At 39.6% G+C, this 21533-nt stretch overlaps 1 protein-coding gene across 1 annotated transcript in view; it reads left to right on the top strand.

The window, feature by feature from the left end:
- Positions 1-6618: 6618 nt before the first annotated feature.
- Positions 6619-21533, top strand: part of PCGF2 (polycomb group ring finger 2) — a 25157-nt gene continuing 10242 nt past the window's right edge. The window contains exons 1-2 of the mRNA XM_072403993.1: positions 6619-6777; positions 20822-20966. Of these exons, the coding sequence (XP_072260094.1) occupies positions 20855-20966 (112 nt within the window). The 5' untranslated portion in view covers positions 6619-6777; positions 20822-20854. The remainder of the gene's footprint in view (positions 6778-20821; positions 20967-21533) is intronic.

Here is a 21533-nt window from a genome sequence, read left to right on the forward strand (position 1 = left end):
ATTACACCCAGCATAAAGAACAAACAAAATGGTATTGCACAGTGTCCATAAAAACAGAAACAGAGACTAATTATTATCATTATTAATAATAATAATAATAATAATGATAAAACGAAGAATTATACCCAGAGTGTGACCTGGCCCTGGGTTGAAGAGTTTATTTTTTGTTCTGCCTCTGGCCACATGCACAAGTCTTGTGCCTGCTCTGATCTTGTTCTGTCTCTGACCATGTACACTATATGCCACCTGTCCTGACCTCAACCTGTCTGTACTATGTCTTCTGTCAGTAACTTTCTTGCTGGAGCCACTGTCCCAGGTGCCACAACCAGGCTACATTTTGCAACAAAGTAGTCTGGCAGCCACTAGGGTTGTCAGTCAATCACCTTTTGCAGGGTGTTTAAATGAAGACCAGGTGGCACTCCATGTGTCACCTTCCAGTGAGTGGAGAAACCCTAACAATCATTTTGATTGTGTAGAACAGGGGTGCCAAATCTGGACCGCACTGTAACTATATTTGTCTCGCAATAAAATACCAAATATCTACTAGAGCTAGCCTACCGGTAGACAGTGCATGCACCTCTAATACTACAAATCCCAGAATGCTCTGCTGGCACATCAATCAAGACCCACAAGCGCTCCCTCTTCTGTTGACATTCATTAGCGACCTTCCTCAATTGTAGATATTTTTTCAATAAATATCAAGGTTGGCCCACGACTTTGTCTAAATTTTTCATTTTGGCCCATTGTGTATTTGAGTTCGACACCCCTGCTGTAGAATAAAGAAACAGCAAATCCCACCCTCCTTTATCAGCGATATGGGCCCTAATTTATTAAAGCTCTCAAGGCTGGAGAGAATACACTTTCACCAGTGAAGCTTGGTGATCCAACAAACCTGGGATGGATCTGGTCTGGGATTCAAAGCATTTGCTAGCAAATATCAAATGACATTGAAGAAATCCATTCCAGGTTTGCTTGATCACCTAGCTTCACTGGTGAAAGTGTATTCTCTCCAGCCTTGGAGAGCTTTAATAAATCAGACCCTCAGTGTTCAGCATTGACAGCACTTCCTTGGCCATGTGACAGCAGTGATTTAGTCTAATGATTACCCTGAGTACTAACAAAGAAGCAAGTCACATGCTTCCCACATACCCAGGTGTGCCAGGTAGTGGTAAATACCCCCAACTGTCCCTGATATGGAGGGACTGTCCCTCTTTTTATCTTAGTTGTCCCTCTGTGGGTGGATATATACACCTTTAAAAAAAAGTTTGATTTAAAGTTTGAAAAAAAAGTGTTATTTCGTCCTAAACCTTTCATCCAACTTTTAAATTATTTTAAAAAACTATTTTTAAGGAAACATAAAGGTGAAAAAAGCTCTTGAACATTTGACTAATTGTGTGTGGATTTGTGGACATAATTTACAGTACTCATATATAATAAATATAGTAAGATATTAGGGTGTAATTTCTACCTGTTCATGTTTATTAATCACATGGTGTGGCTAAACACAATGATTTCCCTTACGAGGATTAGTTTTAGTTGTATACAATAACAAAATCACATCCAGCCTTCTAGTTCTGATCACATTTTCTCACCCCTCTCAGTTTCCCCATGCAACTGAAATGCCCAAGCAGAGGATCACAGGATCCAAGCTTTCCCCACTCTATGAAAAATTAGGTTTTGCCTAGAGATATAGATTTAAGGTATTAAAGATAAAGTTTTAGGAATGCTGCGGATCCTTTCCCAGGCTTCACACAATTCATAATTAATCCGGAAGGTTGAAATGTTTATTAAGCTACAGCGCTGCGTAATATGTTGGCGCTATATAAATCCTGTATAATAATAATAATAAGCTAAAATAGCCAATGAAGGATGTCACATATAGAGGAGCTTCAATCTCCCAATGAAAGTACCTGAACATGTGATTGTTACCATTGGTGCTTTGTTAGGCTGTGTTGATATACTTACACACCCAGAGGTTTATATATTGGGCCTGATTAATTAAAGCTCCCCAAGGCTGGAGAGGATGCATTTTTATCGGTGAAGCTGGGTGATCAAGCAAAGTTGGAATGGATTTCTTCAAAGTAATTTACTATTTGTTAGCAAATTTTTTGAATTCTGGACCAGATCCATTCCAGGTTTGCTGGATCACCCAGCTTTACTGATGAAAGTGTATCCTCTCCAGCCTTGGGGAGCTTTAATAAATCAGACCCATTGTCATTACATTGGTTCAACAGGTCCCACCAAAAGGTCAAATCTGACTTTTCCAGACCCCCTAATGACCTGCAGCAACATTCCATAAATGCATGTCCAGAAATGTAGCAGATGAATAAATTTGTTTATAGGTTGCCATAAAGGTTGCAACCTAAACATAGTAAATCTTGTGGTCACAAGGGATGAGCAGGAACCAGGTTTTCCACTTCAGAGAATGTTTAACTTCTGTAGCATCAGCACTAGATCCATAGGGTAATAAGTCAAATGAAAATTAGAACATTTTTAATGGTACAAATACTTTATCCTGACACAATTTATATACCTAATCTACAAGTAGGAAGCTCACTTGTTGGAAAAGGAAAGCAGGCCGGATAATAGGCAACAACAGAGATTCATCAACATGAAAGCCTTGATGTTTTCCATACCAATAGTGTTTACTTATAAGGTCAATGTGTGTACAAGGCTATGGAACAAATAAATCTTGCACTGCTTACAGGAATGCTTTATGTATGTATATATGTGCAGAGCATTGTCCAGATCAGTGGATTTATTTCATAGGTTTACAATAGAAAGGAAGTCCTTCATAGCACCAAAGATCAGCAGTTTTGTCCAGTGTCTGGAAGCAGATGATATTATACTGGGGTCTGGTTCAGAAATATTTATGGGGGACTTCCTAATGTACACGGTTAGAAAGCAGATCAGAGACTGTAAAGCCTGAAAAGTCCAATAAGAGTTAAAAAACTAAAGTTGGAGTGGTTGCACATAGTAATACTACACAGTAATAATCAGTTGAATTCAGCCAATCAACCAATGTGATGAGAACAACATACCAGTTTTATCCCATCTTGAGGACATTTTATTACTGGTTGGAGGCTGGGTCACCCTTCTAACTCATCTTAGATCAGAGAAAATCTGACCCCATTCAGAAGGTTTATAAATTTCACTTGGTCCTATAGGTTCTAGCCAGCAGGTGGGTTATGAAAAATCTAACCTTCCTTGGAATTCTCAATCCTCAACCTGTAAACCGACATTTAAGTGGACACAATGGCATTTTAAGCCATTTCAGGAAGGTTTTTTTTAGCTGAGGAGGAGAAGGGTCCTTGCATCAATCACTCTACATAACATTGTAAATCTGTTCCAGCCTGTGATAGTGGACAAAGCTGGGCCATTCATATGCCTAATGCAAGTCTTATCAGCTAAGGCACCTGGTATGGGAGGGGGTGTAATGGTTCAGGGAATGGTTTCTAAGATCTTGGAACACTATGATGCTTGAAAGGCCTTGAAACACCTAGCCCAACTCATGTGCAAAAAGGTGATAAGGTTACACATGTGCAAACAGTAGTCAGAAGGGTAGATCATCTACGTATCTCAAAGCAAGGTACACTCTAGCTTTTGAGAATTTTACGTGGATTTCCTTTTGCCTAATTTTGTCAGCAAAGACTGATCCCTAACACCAGCAAGTATTCTGCCCAATATTATAAAGGTAAGAAAACCCCACATACATAACCAATATATAGATTTTTTGGGGGTCTAGTAAGCTGATCTAGACCTTGGCTTAACACTCTCAAAGTACAGGTGCAAGATCTAGGTTATACAGATATTTCTTTTATATTTTGCCCAGAAGGTAGTGTTGCAGCCTATCCATGATTTTGTGATTAATTTATTTTTTAGTTTTTCACTACATACAAGAATAGATTCTTCCCACAATCATTTGTGTACACATTGACCCTACAGTACATTAACCCATGATCCATGATCCATGATAATCTCTGTGTGGCCCCACTTAAAGAATATCTCTGGATTGCAGCTAAATATGGTGCCTGTGCACATCACAAGGATCTTCTTCTCTGCATTATTGTGTTCTGTAATTAATGTTTGTTAGCAGAGTACATTGTGGTGCCATTAATTCTAACAAGGGGCTACAGAATGTGGTCGGGTCCTCAGTATCCTCATGGAGAACAGATACTGCTCCTGTGTTGTATACGATTGCATCAGAACCTGGAACTTTAGCATGAGGTGGCTAACAGGAGTTTTAGGGGAACTGGTTGCACAAAGGAGTAAGCCTTTAGGAACAATTACAATAAGCACTTTTTCCAATATTTGTCATTTAACTGGAGTTTTTAATGAGCTTTTCAACCTTTCCTTTTTATATTTGCATGTTAGCACTCAAACAGTGTGCTATGCGCAGAATGGTGGTTCAGTGGTTAGCACTCTGGTCTTTGTAGCACTGGGTTCTAATATCGCCCAGGACACTATCTGCATGGAGTTCGTAGGTTCTCCCTGTGTTTGTGTGGGTTTCCTCTGGGTATTCTGACTTCCTCCCACATTTAAAAAAACATACAGTTAGTTTAATTGGCTCCCCACAACCTCTGAATTTTTTTTTTACCTTAGACTGTATTAAAAACATGACTATTTTAGATATTAGGGACATTAGATTGTGAACCCCTTTGAGGGACAACTAGTGATATGAGTATGGACTTTGTACAGTGCTGCATAATATCTCAGAATTATATAAATACTAAGACTATTCATTTATATGGGCTAACACACAAAAAATGCGTGTGCACTGCAATTCATGTCTGTTGGCAAGGTGCATTGTAGTGCCATTAAGTCTAACAAGGGGGTTTTATGCTAGATTTATACGGTTGCAGTGCCTTAGCACTAAGGTGCCTCCTTTTCTTTAAAGGGTATCCTGTTTTATTTGAATACCTGCCTAATGCACCAAAAAAAAAAAGTGTAAGCACTATGTTTTGGCATGTGGTACACTAAAACGCACATCCATTGGCACCACATTCAATGTAGCCATCTAATGGCATATGTAGCTATAATAGTAATAGCGCATTTGGTTGTTCTAACATATGGGCGGATTATTGTAAAGCACATTAATGAACATGCAGCATGATGTAGACACGTCAGAGGATTTCCGTCTAATACAAACACAGCAAGCATCTGACATGTGTACAGTGGTAGCTTGTCCGTTGTTTATGGATCTATCAGGACGGATCCATGAATGACTGATGGAGAACAACTGCTTTCCAAGTGAGGAGAGAACATCGGGGTGCTGCTTGCTCATTCTCTCTTCATAGAACAGAACAGCACTGTCACTATCAATCACGAAAGATCATTTCCAGCAAGGAAAATTGCACATGTGTGCATGCCGCCTTAGTAACTTCTGCAGGACATCCATGGCTGTGGTCATGGTTCTGTCAGAAAATTGTGCAGCCCTGATTTTGCTGCCTGTGCACCCATTTTGTACCCAGGTATCGCTGGAATAGTGCAGTGTAGGGACCCAAAAGAACACTGAGGACCCCAATGGTCACCAGCACCCCAATTTCCACCCCACATGGGTCATAACATAAGACATTCTGTGTTCTTGTTACATGGAAAGGTGGCATCTCCAAACTCCAGGCCTTCATATATAAAGCGTACCTAAACTAGGAATTTTCACAGGGTAGACAACCTTTTTATTTAAAGTAAAAATTTTGTTTGTTTGTGTTTAGTGCAACAAAAAAAGTGTGCAGCACCGCCCCCTCATTCTCGATTGCCTAAGCGTTCAAGAATGAATGGGAGCGCAAAGCCTCCCGGGATACCTACTTCACGCATTCCAGGAGGCTCTTAGATGCCCAAGCATCTTAGGCATGCGCAGAAAGAGCCCTTTCATCAATTGGGAAAAAAGATGCCGATCTCACACATGTGCAGTGAGATCGCTAAGTTTTTTTCCCAATCTACATCACCCAATCTAGCGCTTGTTCAGTGCGAGATCGGGTAACGTAGAAATAAGAACGCAGAAGAGAGAAGATGGCGCGCCAGGATGACGCAGGACCCGATGTAAGAAACCTCCCGATGGATCGATTGCTCTGCGGGATTGAATGTAAGATTTTATTGTTTTGGGTTTACCTGCGCTTTAACATGCAAAGGAGCCATTTATATTATTATCAAACAGGATGTATATAGCACCAACATATTACACAGCGCTGTACAATAAATGACAAAATGCAAAATGACAGACAGTGACACAGGAGGAGGGGAGGACCCTGGCCCGAAGAGCTTACAATCTAGGAGGTGGGGGGAAAATGTCAATATGGTAAATGAGATCTGTTTGGGGCCCCTGGTTTCTGAACTGTGGGGCCCCAGTGCTGTGATAGAGGAATAAGATAATTGTTTATAACACTCCCTATCCTATGTACAATCCTAGCAGCCTGGCTCTGTACTGAGCTCCCTCTTTGTCCTCCTCACACATCACAGATCCTCATCCAACCCTCTTCCTCCCCTTGGCTCAATCTCCAGGGAGAGGGTCACGTGCTCGGGGGCGTGTCCACTCCTTGTCTGCAAAAAAAAAAAAAAAAAAAAAAAAAAGCCATTTTGAGAGAGGGAGAGAGACAGAGGGGCAGCAAAAAGAGAAATCAGAAGACAGAGACAAAGGGAGGGGGAGACAGGGCTAGGGGAGGAGAGCTCTGATAGACAGAAAAAGGAGGAGAGGGGGACTTAGGGGGGAGGGGAAAAGACATTTGCAGAAATAATCTCCTAGCTGGCGGACCACAGAGAGAGCAGAGCCAGCAGCATCAGGTAAGACACCGAGCAGGATTGGTGATAGGATTTTATATTGGGGGGGGTCTAAAAAAAAAAAAAAGGGTTCATGGGGGAGGTGGTGGGGGCTCATCCTCCTTTTTCTGCAAAATTCACATGATGAATGTGGGGGGTATAATGCAGATCAGCACCCAATATTCCATAGACCCCCCCAGTGATGTCTGCCAGCACCCCATATCTATAGCACCATGTCTATGCCATGGCAGACATGTCTGCACCCTCTATTACCATATGCCACAGCTTCCCCTGCCTGCCATATATTGGCTCAGCTCTCTCTTTTTGTTTTGTAAACATAATAAGACCTCTGATCTGTGGTCATTGCAATGTGCAGCCTTGTTCTAGGGGTGATCAGACCATATATTTATTGAAAGATCTTGCTGTATTTGTTGGAGGATTGATCAGGTTTTTTCAGGTAATTTCTGCATTAGATTTAATAAAAATTGTGAAAAAACACCTTGACTAGGCTCTGAGATCTGCCATGTGTCAGGCTGTCACCTCCAGGGACTGATATGTAGGTGTCAATGACTTTGTGTTTGTTTACACTCCATGTGGCCATTAGATTTACTACTAAAACAAAGGCGACCCTAGATGACTGGTTACCAGTAGCCTAATAGGCATTGATAAGCTAACTAGCTTCCTTTTATTTACTCCATATAATTGGGTGCATCCCACCTGTCACTGAGCTTTTTCTACTTAAAGAGAAACTAAACTGAAAAGTGCCTAAAACACAAAAAATGCACTTACCTTCAATCCCACAGGGCAGTCCAATCCATCCAGAGGTGTCTTCCATTGGGTCTCGCATCGTCCCGGCATCTGTCCCCGAGCCAGGGCGCCACCATCGTCGCCTTTTTTTTTCCTGGTTCTTCTTCCTACGTCACCCGGCCCAGGCCCGAGATCGGGTGGTGTAGGTGCATGTAGGTTGAAAACTTGCCGATCTCAGGCATGTGCAATTTTTCTCCTTTCACAAAAAGGCTCCTTCTGTGCATGCCTGGGGTGCTCGGGCATGCGCAGAAAGAGCACCCAAGAGCCTCCCGGGATGTGTGATGTAGGTATCTCGGGGGGCTTTGTGCCTAGGCGATGGAGAATTAAGGGGCAGTGCTGCACCCTTTTTCTAAAAAAAAAAAAAAAAAAAAAAAAATGGTGTTGCACCTAAAAAAACAGAATTTTTACTTCACATAAAAGGGTTGTCTACCTTTTTATGTAAAGTGACATTTCTTTGTTTAGGTACGCTTTAACCAGGTCTCCATTCCTTATAAACCTGTACAAATCTCTGTATGTTCCTCCCAATCTGCAACCAATTACATGGAATGGTCTACAAGTATAGCTGCTGGATATACAAACATCCTCAAATGTTAGCAATTGGTCAATACTATAGTTAGTGCAGGCCTGATGTTATTATTATTTACAAACTGAATGTACAAACATTGATTGCTCTGCTTTCTAAAGGCAGAAGCTACAAAGTTATCCCATTGATCTGAGTTGCTATAACATTTTTTTTTTGCACTAAACCAGCCATGCTCAACCAGGGTTGTGCAGAACCCTAGGGTTCCTATAAAAGTTACTAGTGGTTCCTATAACTGTGGTCGATTGACCTTCCATAGGGCGATGCCGGCATAGTCACATGGCCAACACCACTTGGCAGAGCAAGCAACACAAAACCAAAAACTATGGGGGCATTTCTGCCAAAGGCAACCAATACAAATAGCATTTTCCCATTGGTTGATTATAGCAGGGGGTTTAGAGACCACAAATTATTTTAAGGTTACAAAGATTGCAGAAGGCCACACTAAAAAGAGTGCAGTGTACAACTTCTAATGTTTAGAGCTTATTACCCTTCCATGACTTAAATGCTGTGTGATTTCAGGAACACGCTTCTCAGATTACAGTCGCCGATTAACATTTAGCATGGCTTGTTTGTTTTTTACTCTACTTAATCATCACATGTTTTGTTGGCATTGGAAATCTTTACTTTGTGACTGGAAGATCTGCATATTACTAATGAATTTGGATATCGGTCATTAGATCTGAAAATGTGAATTTCATGAAAGAAATGCATTGCAGAACCTTGGAATGGACATGTAAATGTACGAGTGTCCCGATCTCTTTACCTTTTATTGAAAATTGAGAAGCTAATGTCATAGTAATAGAATACAAATTTGAGGGGCATGCTCTCCCACAATCCTACTCCATCACTGCAGGCCCTGAAATTCTTGCTCAAGTTTTGACTTTTAATAATATCAAACTTTGCTCAGGGTTGTCTGCTTTGCTTTTCCTATGTAACTTCACTTGTCAATGTGGTGTTATAACACCAGATATGGTCCAGTTGAAAGCATGGCTCTAAGTTTTCCTTGCTCCGTTTTATCTCCATGTTGCAAAGTTTGTGCCTGGCCTAGCCATGGCTACTTAGGAACTAACACAGCTCTATTGGAAGCAAGATTTGGGGCTATGCATTATTCCCTCTTCCCACATGCTACTGCGTTTGAGTCTTGCAACTGACTAATATGGCACTGAACACCAAACTATGGATAGCAGGAGGGTTGGAGAAAAAAGATTTTTTGATTATTATATGATTGTGCCTAAATATGCAAATGTGCATGCACTTGTACTATCATGTTTATCCTGGCTTCAGTATTTAACATAAAATTCTGGCTTTGATGCTCCCTCCCTACTTCAACCCCATCTAATTATTGAGTTGGTTTAAATCCAAACATTTTTTTATATAAATTTATGGTACCTTGGTTCATTGGGTCAAAAGTCTTCTACTCCCCTGCACAGGAGGAGGTCCCTTCAATAGATGTCAATGTTCCCATGTGGGTGATATTGACACTTCCTATTGGCTTCCCATTGGGATGGTCTCTGGCTCCAGAAGAATTTGAGTCATAACGAACCAGTTGACATAGCTTAGATGGCAGTGCTGGGTCACATCTCCACACATGGAAAGATACTAATAGGGAACATTTGTGGTGCATTCAGATAAGAAATAGGTGGGAGAAATGGAGAAGGTATACCTATATAATTATTATTAACAGGATTTAGACAGTGCCAACATATTATGCAGCACTGTAAATTAAATAGGGGTTGCAAATGACAATGAATACAGACAGTAGCACAGGACCCTGCCCCGAAGAGCTTACAATCTAGGTGGTGGGGGGAGCAACACAGACGCAGCCAGAAAGGTTTCTATCAAGTCAGAAAGGTAAGTGGGACAAGAACTGTGGAGGGTTTTGAAGGCAAGGCACAGGAGCTTGAATTTGATTCTAAGGTGAAATGGAAGCCAATGAAGGGAACTATAAAGAGAAGCAGAAGAGTAGTAATGGGAACGATGGGTAAGTCTGGCTGCGGCATTGATAAAAGATTGTAGAGGAGAGAGTCGGGTAAGTGGAATACCAGAGAGGAGGAGGTTACAGTAGTCCAGATGAGAGATAAGAGCCTGTACAAGGAGTTTGGTGGTCTCTGGGGACAGGGCTATAGAAAGGCCTATATCTATAGAAGGGTTTTAATGAGCCATTGTATGGAAACGAGCATTAGGAGATATCAGGTGTCCCAGACCTTGTAAAGCCACTATAGCTTTAGTTCCTCTGACAGGTGCATATCTCCTTCCTGCCTGGGGTTTGCATTATTTATCTACATTCAATTTGTATTCATCCAACATGCAGGACAGACAGGCATCTACACCTAATTTTGTTACTTTCTGCTTTTGGAGTGAATTAATAAATAACAAGAGGTCTCAATGCCATAAATAGAGCTGTGTCTTTCACTACAGCTGCACCATATTTACAACACAAAAATGCCACATCAGGTCTCAACTATCAGAGACCAACTTATTTATTCCACCTCGGGAACAGATTTGTTTTTAGACTCCATGTAATCTGTTTTTTGGCTTGAATTACATAGCAATGCGATCTTCCTGTGCCTTCTATGCACACCTTCTCTCAGCAATGGCAGTCTCCACATTTAAAGACGGCCAATAACAACCAGAGATGGTTCCTTGTTTGAATTGAAGGATTGAACAGATGCCAACAAGTACTTGCTATTAGGTGAACCTGTTATGTTTACTTTTTTTTTCTTCCTAGCATATAGCCAACAGGTTTGGCTACCTGTGTCTTGGATCCACACTCCTCTGTTTACTTTGACTTGACGTTGACCTTATTCTTCTGTATGGATGTTCTGCATATTAGATCAAATGAGGGTAAACCTTTCCAACAATACTGTAAACCTGACAAAGGGTTCAAACCCTTCCTGACAAATTTTTATAGAGTTGAACTTTAAGTATTTAAATAAGAAAGGAGTTCTTCTATGTTCTGAAAAGTAGAGCAGAGAATTGCCCCAGGTCATAGAGAATTTTGGCTCTTGTAACCCATTCCTATGTTGTGTGTGTGTGTATGATACGGAACATATTGGATAATTGTGTACAATACATTTTTCAGATACCATATGTTATAAAACCCTGTGCAAAATGTACACATGACTGACATTTATTAATTATGCATCTGTCTAACTTAATATTTCTACAGAATGCTAATGGTAGCATCCTAAGTCTCCATCCCAGTTTGCAGATGATCTCCATATTCCTAGCCATTTCATTCTCTCTTTATTTCATAATTCAGCGTCAAAAGTTCCTAAAATGTTAGTAAGGTACTGAATCGCACATATTATATCTTTTTGACTAAACTAACCTTCTATGTACCAAGTCCATGCCTTTCTAAACTAACAACTTCAGCATGAGCCAATTACAAGAAATGGTGGCAGACATTTTGTTAACTAAGTCAATGTTTGTGAAAATGGCTTCCATTCCACTCTGGCCAGAATATCTAGATTACTGCCTGTGCATCAGAAGTTCATCTGTCATCACCATATATTTCTGGGGAATATCATACATAAAGATATTCAACTGTAACTCCATTTATTTATTGGGTTATTGGGGGATAAGATAACTGATTTAGCTTAAAGAAAATCAGTACTGATACAAAAAAAAGAGGGGCTGCCATTTATAACTTTAAAAATTCTAGTTTCCTGGCTGTACCTGGCCTCTGTACTTTGTTTCTATCTTTGAACCAGCATGTAAACTAAAAAGTTGGATTGAAGTTGGGTCACAGGGGTTCTATTTATTTTTGTATAAATATTCACCTAGGATTTACCAAACCTGTACCCAAAACTTGCACATTTTTCACTTTGGATTTGTTTAGAAAATCCCTTGAATCGTGAGTTAAGCTAATTCACACACAAATAAATAGGTGAATGGGTAGAAACATTTATTACTTGATCCCAAAATTTCTATCCTTCATATTTGTTTCAGGTCATTGCTTCAAAAACTGTTGAAGCCATTTGATCAGCATGGCAGAAAATGAATTAAAGAGAAACAATCATTGTTAGGTTAGTTTTAATATTCTCGTTTAATTCAATTTTATTACTTTATAGTTAAAGATTTGTCAGAGCGTCCAATTCCGCAAAAATATTTCCATTGAATTTTATGTGCCTTTAACATATTATTTGAATTTTCTATATCTTCTCTGTGTGGACATCCAAAAGCCTGGAGACTGTTGGTGGTCGTCACCATCTTGCATGTGATGTCAGTAGCACAGGGCTGTTATTGATTCTATATAGCAGCATTTTAACTCAAAGAAACCCTTAAAATTAATTTCATGTCTTAAGCTGCGTACACACGTCAGATTTTTCTCGCCCGATAATCGGCATCGGCCAGATATCGGGCGAGAATCTGGCGTGTGTACAGTCAGCGTCGTTCATCGTCCGTGGATCCGTCCTGGCGGATCCACGAACGATGAACGACGACCGATCCTAATGCAAGGGAAGGGGGAGAGCGCGCAGCAGGGTGCCGCTCCGTTGCTCTCCCCCTCCCCTCTCCATAGAGCAGAACGGTGCTGTATGGAGAAGGCACTAATGTAGTCCTTTGTCGTTGGAAAGGATCGTGAAAGATCCTTTCCAACGACAAAAATTGCACGTGTGTACGCAGCTTTAGGGAAACCCTGGTAAAACCAACTCATTGGGTGTCAGTGGGATAAACGGCTCTTACATCATCGGCAAGCTGAAAGAATTTTTTCCTTATAATGGTGGTCTGAATGGCACCCCAATGCCTCTGGTGTAATGCTGTTGGCTCTGCCAAGTACCATTTGCTCAAGAGGTATGCAGTAACCAGCAAATGGGGGAGGTCAGTGGTCCCCAGCTAAAGGAACCCATAGCAACTGTTGGAAAAACCATATTGTACCTGGAACTCTGGTTGAGAATTAGAGCTGTATAGTATTCTCCTTGGGTTCTACTCCAGCACTGCTTAATATTTTATTGGACACTTCCAGGACAGTAACATCTATTACAACGAAATGCAAGGAGGCAGGGGGCTGTGCTAGGAAAATGACTAGTCAAATTTTGTTTCATATTCAAAGGCACATTGCAATTATTTCAAAGTATTTGTTGAAAATTGGATGTAAGCATGAAAATACTTGATTTTTTTCTGTGCTTTTTTACCTGATTTTTATTGGTGACAGGGTCTCTTTTTTATTTTCAGGTTTATTTATTTTCAGGTGTATATTTAGGAACATAATGCACACCGTGTAAAATATCACAAAACAATGAGAAATAATAGGTTAAACTCAATTGGAAGATAATACTCAATCCAGGGCGTCTGCAAAATTACAGAACTTTTTTCATTAGGAGGAATATAATAATTTTAATTTTTACTTAATAATAGGTGTTGCCAACCGCCACCCCTGGTGAAAATTTGCTTAACTAGCAGCCTGGGAGTTTGAATTGCTTCTGTGTGTATGACCTTTTGGTTTAAGGTTGAGCAGGGCCATGTAATTTTTTCTTGTACTCTATACAATAACTGGTAGACACCAATCCAGTACCACTTAAATTAGGGCAATCCCACCAAATGTATAGAAGGGTCCCTTTCAATGCACTGCATCTAAAACAGGTCTTTGGTTTCTAGTTTAAATTTTGTACTCCAACTTGTCCCAATTAAAGAGAGGTTTGTAGTTTGATTCCCTAGGGACAACATTAACTGAGCTATGTTCTGTAGAATCTCAGATCTGTGACTAGGCATCCCTGATAAGGGTGGTAGCAAGCTCACTGCCATATTGGTCCGACATAGGGAAGGCTGATAGCCGAGAAGATGTCAGGAATAATGCATATATATTAGTTATCTTTCCTTTGACTCCAGTTGGATGAATTTTGCCTTTCAAAACTGTTGTAATCAAGTTCCAAAAATTACTAACCAAAGAAATAGATTCAGAGTTGATACTAAAGTATTTGACCAAGGCTTTTTGTAGTTGGAGTACTGTTGTCAGATTGACGTGTAATTTATTTATTGATAGACCACAGATTTCTTTGTGGTTTCTGAATTGGGGATTGGAGCTGGGTTTGGAAGATGCTGTAGTCTGATTATGGTATGGAAAGAATGCTGCGGACTATAACTTGTGGTAGGGTGCATTTATAAAGTAGAAAATGGTTGATCGTAACATAGGAATCCAACAACTGGAAAAAAATAATGATATAGGGTTAAACTTTTTAGGCAGATTGCTAGAGGATGTTACAGGGGTGGTAAGTGGAATATCTTATCATTTTAGAATAAGACTGTGATAGTCATTTTACATTAGTTGTCTATTAATATATATAAAAGGACTACCTGAAAAACGGAGGCTTACTTAGGCAGTGTATACACGTTCCAATTTTTATCGCAGCAAATTACCTTTTGTGATCATTTTCAGTGACAAAACATGTGATGAATGAACAAGTGCTGTACACACAGTGCTGTTCTGTTCTTTGGAGAGGAGGGAGATCGAGCGAGTGGCACCCTACTGTTCTCTTCTCCAGGACAGATCCATTAACGACATCGAGTGACCTCTTTACACATGTCAGATTGAGCCAATGAGCCTGGCCGTTCGCATCGGGCAAGAATCATCTAATGTGTGCATAGCCTTGGGCTACGTGCAATAATTATTGTTGGTAAGGAACGATTAACCACTGATCGTCCGATAATCGACAACAGCTGACCAACTACACCGATGAACAGGGAATGTCGCTGGAAACGAACGATCGTCCAGGTGGATCTGATTGGGCGGCGATCGCTCACATTCTATTGGGTGTACGGTGGTTCAGTGATCATGGATGTTTCTGCGGTACACTTTCTCCGGTACACGTCACTTACTGCATCGTTCAAACGATCGTATCTAGTGTGTATACATTATTGGTGGATTATATTTGAACGTTCGTATCATTACAGCATGTACAGAATTGTGCACTATACGATCGTTCAAAATAATTGTGAATATTCTTTGTTTGGTAGTTAATCGTTTGTTTTCTAACGACAAATATTGCACATGTGTACAAAGCCTTAGTTCTAGCATCTCCGGGGGTGTTGAGCTAACCAGTAGTCTGCTAATCCCCTCCATAAGAAGAGAGATGTAGGAGAGGTGAAGGTAAGCTTCTAATTGCAGTTCCAACAAGCCAGAAAGACTACAAAAATGTTTAATATTTCATGTTCAGCTACCCCTCTGAACAGGCTATGACCTAACCATGCTATGGTTGTTGCTGGAACTACACGGGTGACAGCTTTACAACATGCAGAATACCTGTATGGGCAATACTTGTGCCTGGTATAACTGAATGTACTTCTGTACTGAAAGCTTCCACTTCCTCCTAGCTGTAATAATTAGGCCCCTATTTAATGAACATTATCAATTAATATGGCCAGAAAAGACAGCTGAAGACCCCTGATGTGTGTTTGACATGCACAATAGAGGAGTGGACACACAAAGTAAATGCTTACTTTAACCATAGGGGAGCTTTGTTTCCCTTTCAAGGATGCATGAAGAAAGAACAATCAGTTTGAGTAAATTGTTAGCATAGTGTATGGTGAATGACCTTGTGTTGGCATTGTACTTACTTGATATTCACACAATCAAAAGAAATGTCATTAATATCATCTGGCATCGTTGAGACCTTTGTTTGTTTTTATCTATATTTTGCTTTTTTGGGGGGGTCTAAATTTAGTCACCAGGCTATGTGGTGTGGTCGTTTTTGTGTGTTAGGCTTAGGCTGTGTACACAAGTAAAATTTACATCTGTTAAACAAACGAGCAATGTACACAGAGCACTGTTCTGTTCTATGGAAAATGGGAGGGGGGGATGAAAGTAGACTTTCCATAGGCAAAATTTAAACTTTTTCTATTCCTCCAGGTGAAAAGCTTGCCCCTTATCTTTAAGAATGCCCACAAAGTTTACTATATTAATCACTGAATTCAAAATTCACCAAAATCACCCTAACTCAATAAAAAAAAATGTACTCTGTTACCTTTCCTGAGGTCATACATGCCCAAAACTGATTTACTTGCCACTCTTTGTTCCCTTTCCAAATCCATACTTTTTGTGAACTGATGCAAGGGACAGCAGAGAAAGTTATCAGTCAGGCAGACTTAAAAAACACTTTTTGTAAATTTAACAGACCAAAAGGAAGCAAACATCTTTTTATCACTTGCCTTTAGAATAGAATTTACATTATGATGTGTCGTTCTCTGTGCTGCGGGGAAAGTTAGACTCACAGTGAAGGAACACAATAGAAATGGTAAGCTGACCCTATAATTATTATTGTTATATATTGTGTTTCTTAAAGACTTACCAGGGAGTTTTCCTTCTAACACCACTAACACAATTGTGGTTTCAACCACTAACTGCTGTACATCTATATGACAAGACCCCAGCATATTATTACATTAAGGATTTCTCAAGTGCTCTTACTGGCAATGGAAAGTGGGATCTATGGAGGACAGATAACATGGTCTCACAAAAAAGCAAAATGCAGAGAACCTGGCCTGGAACATATAAAAACTGGACCTGTAACCTTTAGATGTTTCACAGCAGATACTGCAACAATTGGAAGTTCACAAGTGTGAACCTGCCCTTATAATGCCATTTGTGATTGAATATGTCAAAAAGCCCTTACTCCGGTTTAGTCCCCAGTGCCTGGTTTAGTACAGGTCCCGGTTTAAGGACATCCGACATAGACGCCTCTTAGATAGGAACAGGTTGCTGTGTGCAGGACAGAGGCTTGAAGGGGGGAGGGGGAGGTTTGCATGACTTGCAGAAGAAATTTTTCCTAAGTGATCTTAGGGGGGTGAGCTCTTTCTGCAGCCTCTTGTAACTCTTTGATGACCAAGACAAACTCTGGAGTTGTTTCTTTTTGCATATCACAGCACAGATTGCCCCTGGAGTTAATAAATGTCTAGGCTCCATAAAGTTTTTTTTTTTGCTTTGTTTGTGACTAACTCACAGTGAGGATTTTATACAGCAACTGACACCATGCTGCCCAACTTATATACAAATTCATCTTAAGTACAAACCTACAGTCCCTATCTCGTATGTAACCCGGGGACTACCTGTGATGATGAACTTAGTTCAGCTACCACTGGAGCATTTAACTAATCTCAAAGTTTCTCATATATTTCATGTATTGTATTATTATTTGTTCTGTTTGAACTCTTAGGTTTGCACACCCTTTTTTTTTGTCATTATGCCGGGTAACCAATTGGGATAATTAATATTCTGAAGAATGTATTAGGAATAGTTGGAACATGCTAATGTATAAGGGAACACCCAGAACATGTAGATGGACTGGTACAGATTTATGAATTATGGCAGAGATCTTGTTGTAACCAAAACACATTGGAAGCCAAGAGCTGACTCAGCCTACCAAACCCTACTGTAACTTTTTAGCTAATTATTCTGGTTGTATGGTTCTTTCTATATAATCATGCTGTAATTGGACTTAGAACATCGTCCTAGGTGGACAGAATTATTGATGAGTTTATACAGCCCATATGGCATACATCTCACATCTGATGACCTTTTGATGGATATTTTTAGATATGCCTGGTGTAAGCATAAATATTTGTCTATATGATCAGATAAAATAAGTTAAGTACATTGCATAAAAATTGTTGAGGTTTTCAGCACATCTGAGCAAGCAAACCGTGCCTACAGAAAAGAGATATGTGGCCAAATGGCCCATTCACAGCTTTAGCTTAGCCCTTTGAAATAAAGGGCAGAACAGACCAAAAAAAAAAAGACATGCATCTTACAATTCTTATCCACAGCTGAAGCCGGTGTGTAGGTCTAAAGCTACGTACACCTTCCAGATAATTGTCATCCAAAGCAAATGGTTGTGCTTGTCTCAGGAGAAAATCGGATGTGTACATCGGTCCCCAGATGCCGTTCATCAATCCTTAACAGCAGATTGAACGGTTGATTGAGATCGATTTATATGGAGGAAAGCACAACAGGGTGCTGCACCCTCATCCTTTTCCCAAACCGAATGGTATTTTGTGTACAGTGCTCATTTATTCATCTGTCACTGGAAACAATCATTTCCAGTAACAACCATCTGACGTCTGTGCAAGTCTTTAATGTAGGTAGGACAAGTCATGTAATTGAGATCAATCAAGTCTTATTGTTGCCTTGAGTTTTGCTTTCACGCCTTTAGTTCACTTTGTACTTGTTCTGGAAGGTTTTGATTGAAACTTTCAAACAGCTTGTCCTCCTAGCTATCAACATTTTAGAATAATTTCCAGGAATGCTTTGTTGCTGAGCAATTTTTTCTATACTTGTCATACAAAACACATTCTCGGGGGACTTCAGAGGAATTGCATGTATATGCAAGGAGAACTTTTTAAACTGTAGGGTTATTTAAAAAAATTATATTTATTGAGTACTTAGAAAGTTTTTTTCTTTCTTTAAAAGTCTGACTCATTTATCCTATTGACAAAAGAATGTCTTTAGGGCCCTTAACTCCATGCCCCCCATTTGAAAAGGAATTTTAATAATTTTCATAGTACTCCTTTTAATCTTATCGGTTTCCTCTCTCCATACTGACTTTCCACTCAATCAGCTGCATCTACAGGGATGAGCAAAACCCCAGCCACCCAATCTTGCTTTCCTCTGTATGTGTCTCATGACAGCCTGGGCTCACCGGGTGGGATAGGTGACTCTGGACATCATTGTATTTAACAACTGGCAATAGACATTCAGACAGTTTAGGGCTGAATTGAAAAATGAGGAGAAAGTTCATTTTATAGGATCAATGCATCATATTTTAAAAATAGAAAAATTGAGTTTTAACACCCATGCTGCCATGCACACTAATTCAATTTTTTAATATTTATAAGGACTTATTGCTTAATTTAAAATTGTAAATTTTGCATATGAATCTAATGTTCTGTCCAGCTGAAGGTGTAGTTTAGGCATTTGACATAGTTTTCAGTTTCTCCAGTCTAAAGTCTGTTATGTACAGAGCTCAATAGTTCATAATGCAATATACACACACACAAATGAATTCATCCTCCACGCTTCCTTTCCTATTACCTTGCTCTGTCCAAGGTTTCCTCATGTCTGAAAGGAGCTACCTAATATGTTGTTGAGCAAGAAATGAGGTTAGATCTTCACTGGGGATATGTGTTTCGGTGACTTACTTTCTGTTATATTCCTGCGAAGGAAACTGAAAGGGATTCTGACTAGTTAGCTAAAAAAAAAGATAATTGAGTTTTTGTTTTCATTTTAAGTTTTTTCTATTGGATACAAAACTTAACATTTTATCTTTTCAGCATATGAAACCTGTTTTTATTTCTACTGATTTAATGTTAGTATATTCTATCACTGATACAATTTTTATTGCAGAATCTTATGACTATCTTTTTTTTTTTTTTTGGGGGGGGGGGGGGGGGGGCTTTTTACTAAAATGAAAGATAACTTGACATATGGGACTTTAATTGTATAATATAGTCATACATTTTGTTGTTTGTGTGTGTATAGCCCTGGCAGAACTTATAAGATGTGAACCATTTGTTTTTTTTTTCACCATGGGTGATCAGACCCAACACATTTATTTTTAATGTGATTCAAATTAAACGATTTGTCATCACAGATTAGCACACTCATTAAAGTGGGGCTTCCTCTGCACTGCAGGGGTAATTGCTCGTTATCATCTAGTATTTCTTGCTGTTGCTCATTCTTTCTCTCGTGTAATCGGTCACCAGAAACCAGAAGACGCACCGTCCCATGGTTGTAGGCTTTGCAATGTAATATGCAGGGTTGGCACTTCAGTTCTGGCAATATGGACGACTTGTCCCCCGCTAGAAGTGAAGGAGGAAATGGGAAAGCCAGACTTTCAAACAGCACATGATCATTCAGCATATTTAAATGTCCTCTTTCAGGCATTTGCCTACTCTTTTATTTCTTAATATTGTCTATTTAAACTTTTACAACTTTTTGTATTTTGTGATAGTTGTGAATAGATCCTTTATTTTCCCATGTGGTTACGCTTCCTATACTTCTTGTCAAAAAAGCCTCGAAATCCTGTACGTTTTTTGTCTGGTATGAACTGTAAAAGATTCGAGATCTCTCCAAAGTAGCTCAGTTATGTAATGTCCGATTGCTGGCCACTTAAAAACCTTCGCTATGTTTGGGATCATAGACATGTTGAAAGTGTGCCCTAAGTAGAGCTTCTGAGCTTATAAATGCAAAGGTATGATATCATCTAATATTGTACTTACTGTAACCCCCTTTCTGGAACTTTTGAAGGATTTAGCCCTGTCCTCTCATGTGCCTTGTTGCCCAAGATGAATGCTTGCTTGTCCTCCCCTCTCTATTGAACAGCACTGTGTACTTGCTGGTTCATCTGTTACTTGCAAGCATTCGAAAAAGATCATTTCTAGCAACATTTATCTGATATGTTAGGAGCCTTAGCACCAAATGGGCTGACTTATATTTAAAAACAGGTCATTAACAGATATTAAAAACTGGGACAATGGAAATGTGGGACAACTGGCACAATTTTACAAATCCCTGTGGCCATGAAACCTTTGTTGTGCATCAAACCTAATTTCCATTGATATTAGTACACATTTCATGGCTTCTAAAAAGATTGATGGCTTCTTATTTTAAATTCTGGCTACTGTAATACATTTTGTTGTACTAATTTTTATATTAATCAGCTTGCTGATTTTTTTGTTTTTTCTTAGAGTCCCCCCCTACACCCCCTCCCCTTTTGAACAATGCATCGGACCATGCGGATCAAGATGACCGAGCTGAATCCACATCTTATGTGTGCCCTGTGTGGAGGATATTTCATCGATGCAGCGACCATTGTAGAATGCCTGCACTCCTGTGAGTTTACACTGCACTCCAGTGGTATTACATTTTTTGGAGACTAACATAATGCTACTTATCCATAGAATAATGCGATTGTAAAATTTGTGAGCGATAAATAAGGCTCTATGCATTAAATGAGATCTAAAGAAAAAAGTGTTATAATAGCTTAATAATAATATTGTTGTTGTTATCTTGTATTTAAATAGAGCATTTTATGCAGAGCTTTACAGAGTCCATAGACATATCACTAACTGTCCCTAAAAGGCGCTCAAAGTCTTTTGTCCCTTAGTCATATGTCATTAATGTGGTCTAGGGTCTATTTTGGGGGGAAGCCAGTTAACCTTACTCCATATTTTTGGGATGTTGGATTAGTGCCTGGAGAAAATCCAAACACGGGAATAACATGTAAACTCAATGCAGATAGCGTTCTGATTTAAACCTTGTCCCCCACTGCTGCAAAGGCGAGAGTGCTTAATAAATCATGTTTTCAGGATCTTACAAATTTTGCATAGGCAGGTTCATTCCACTTACATTACCGTATTTTCCGGCGTACAAGACGACTTTTTAACCCCGAAAAATCTA

This window comes from Pyxicephalus adspersus, chromosome 3 (assembly GCF_032062135.1).
Source record: "Pyxicephalus adspersus chromosome 3, UCB_Pads_2.0, whole genome shotgun sequence".
Classification (NCBI taxonomy): Eukaryota; Metazoa; Chordata; class Amphibia; order Anura; family Pyxicephalidae; genus Pyxicephalus; species Pyxicephalus adspersus.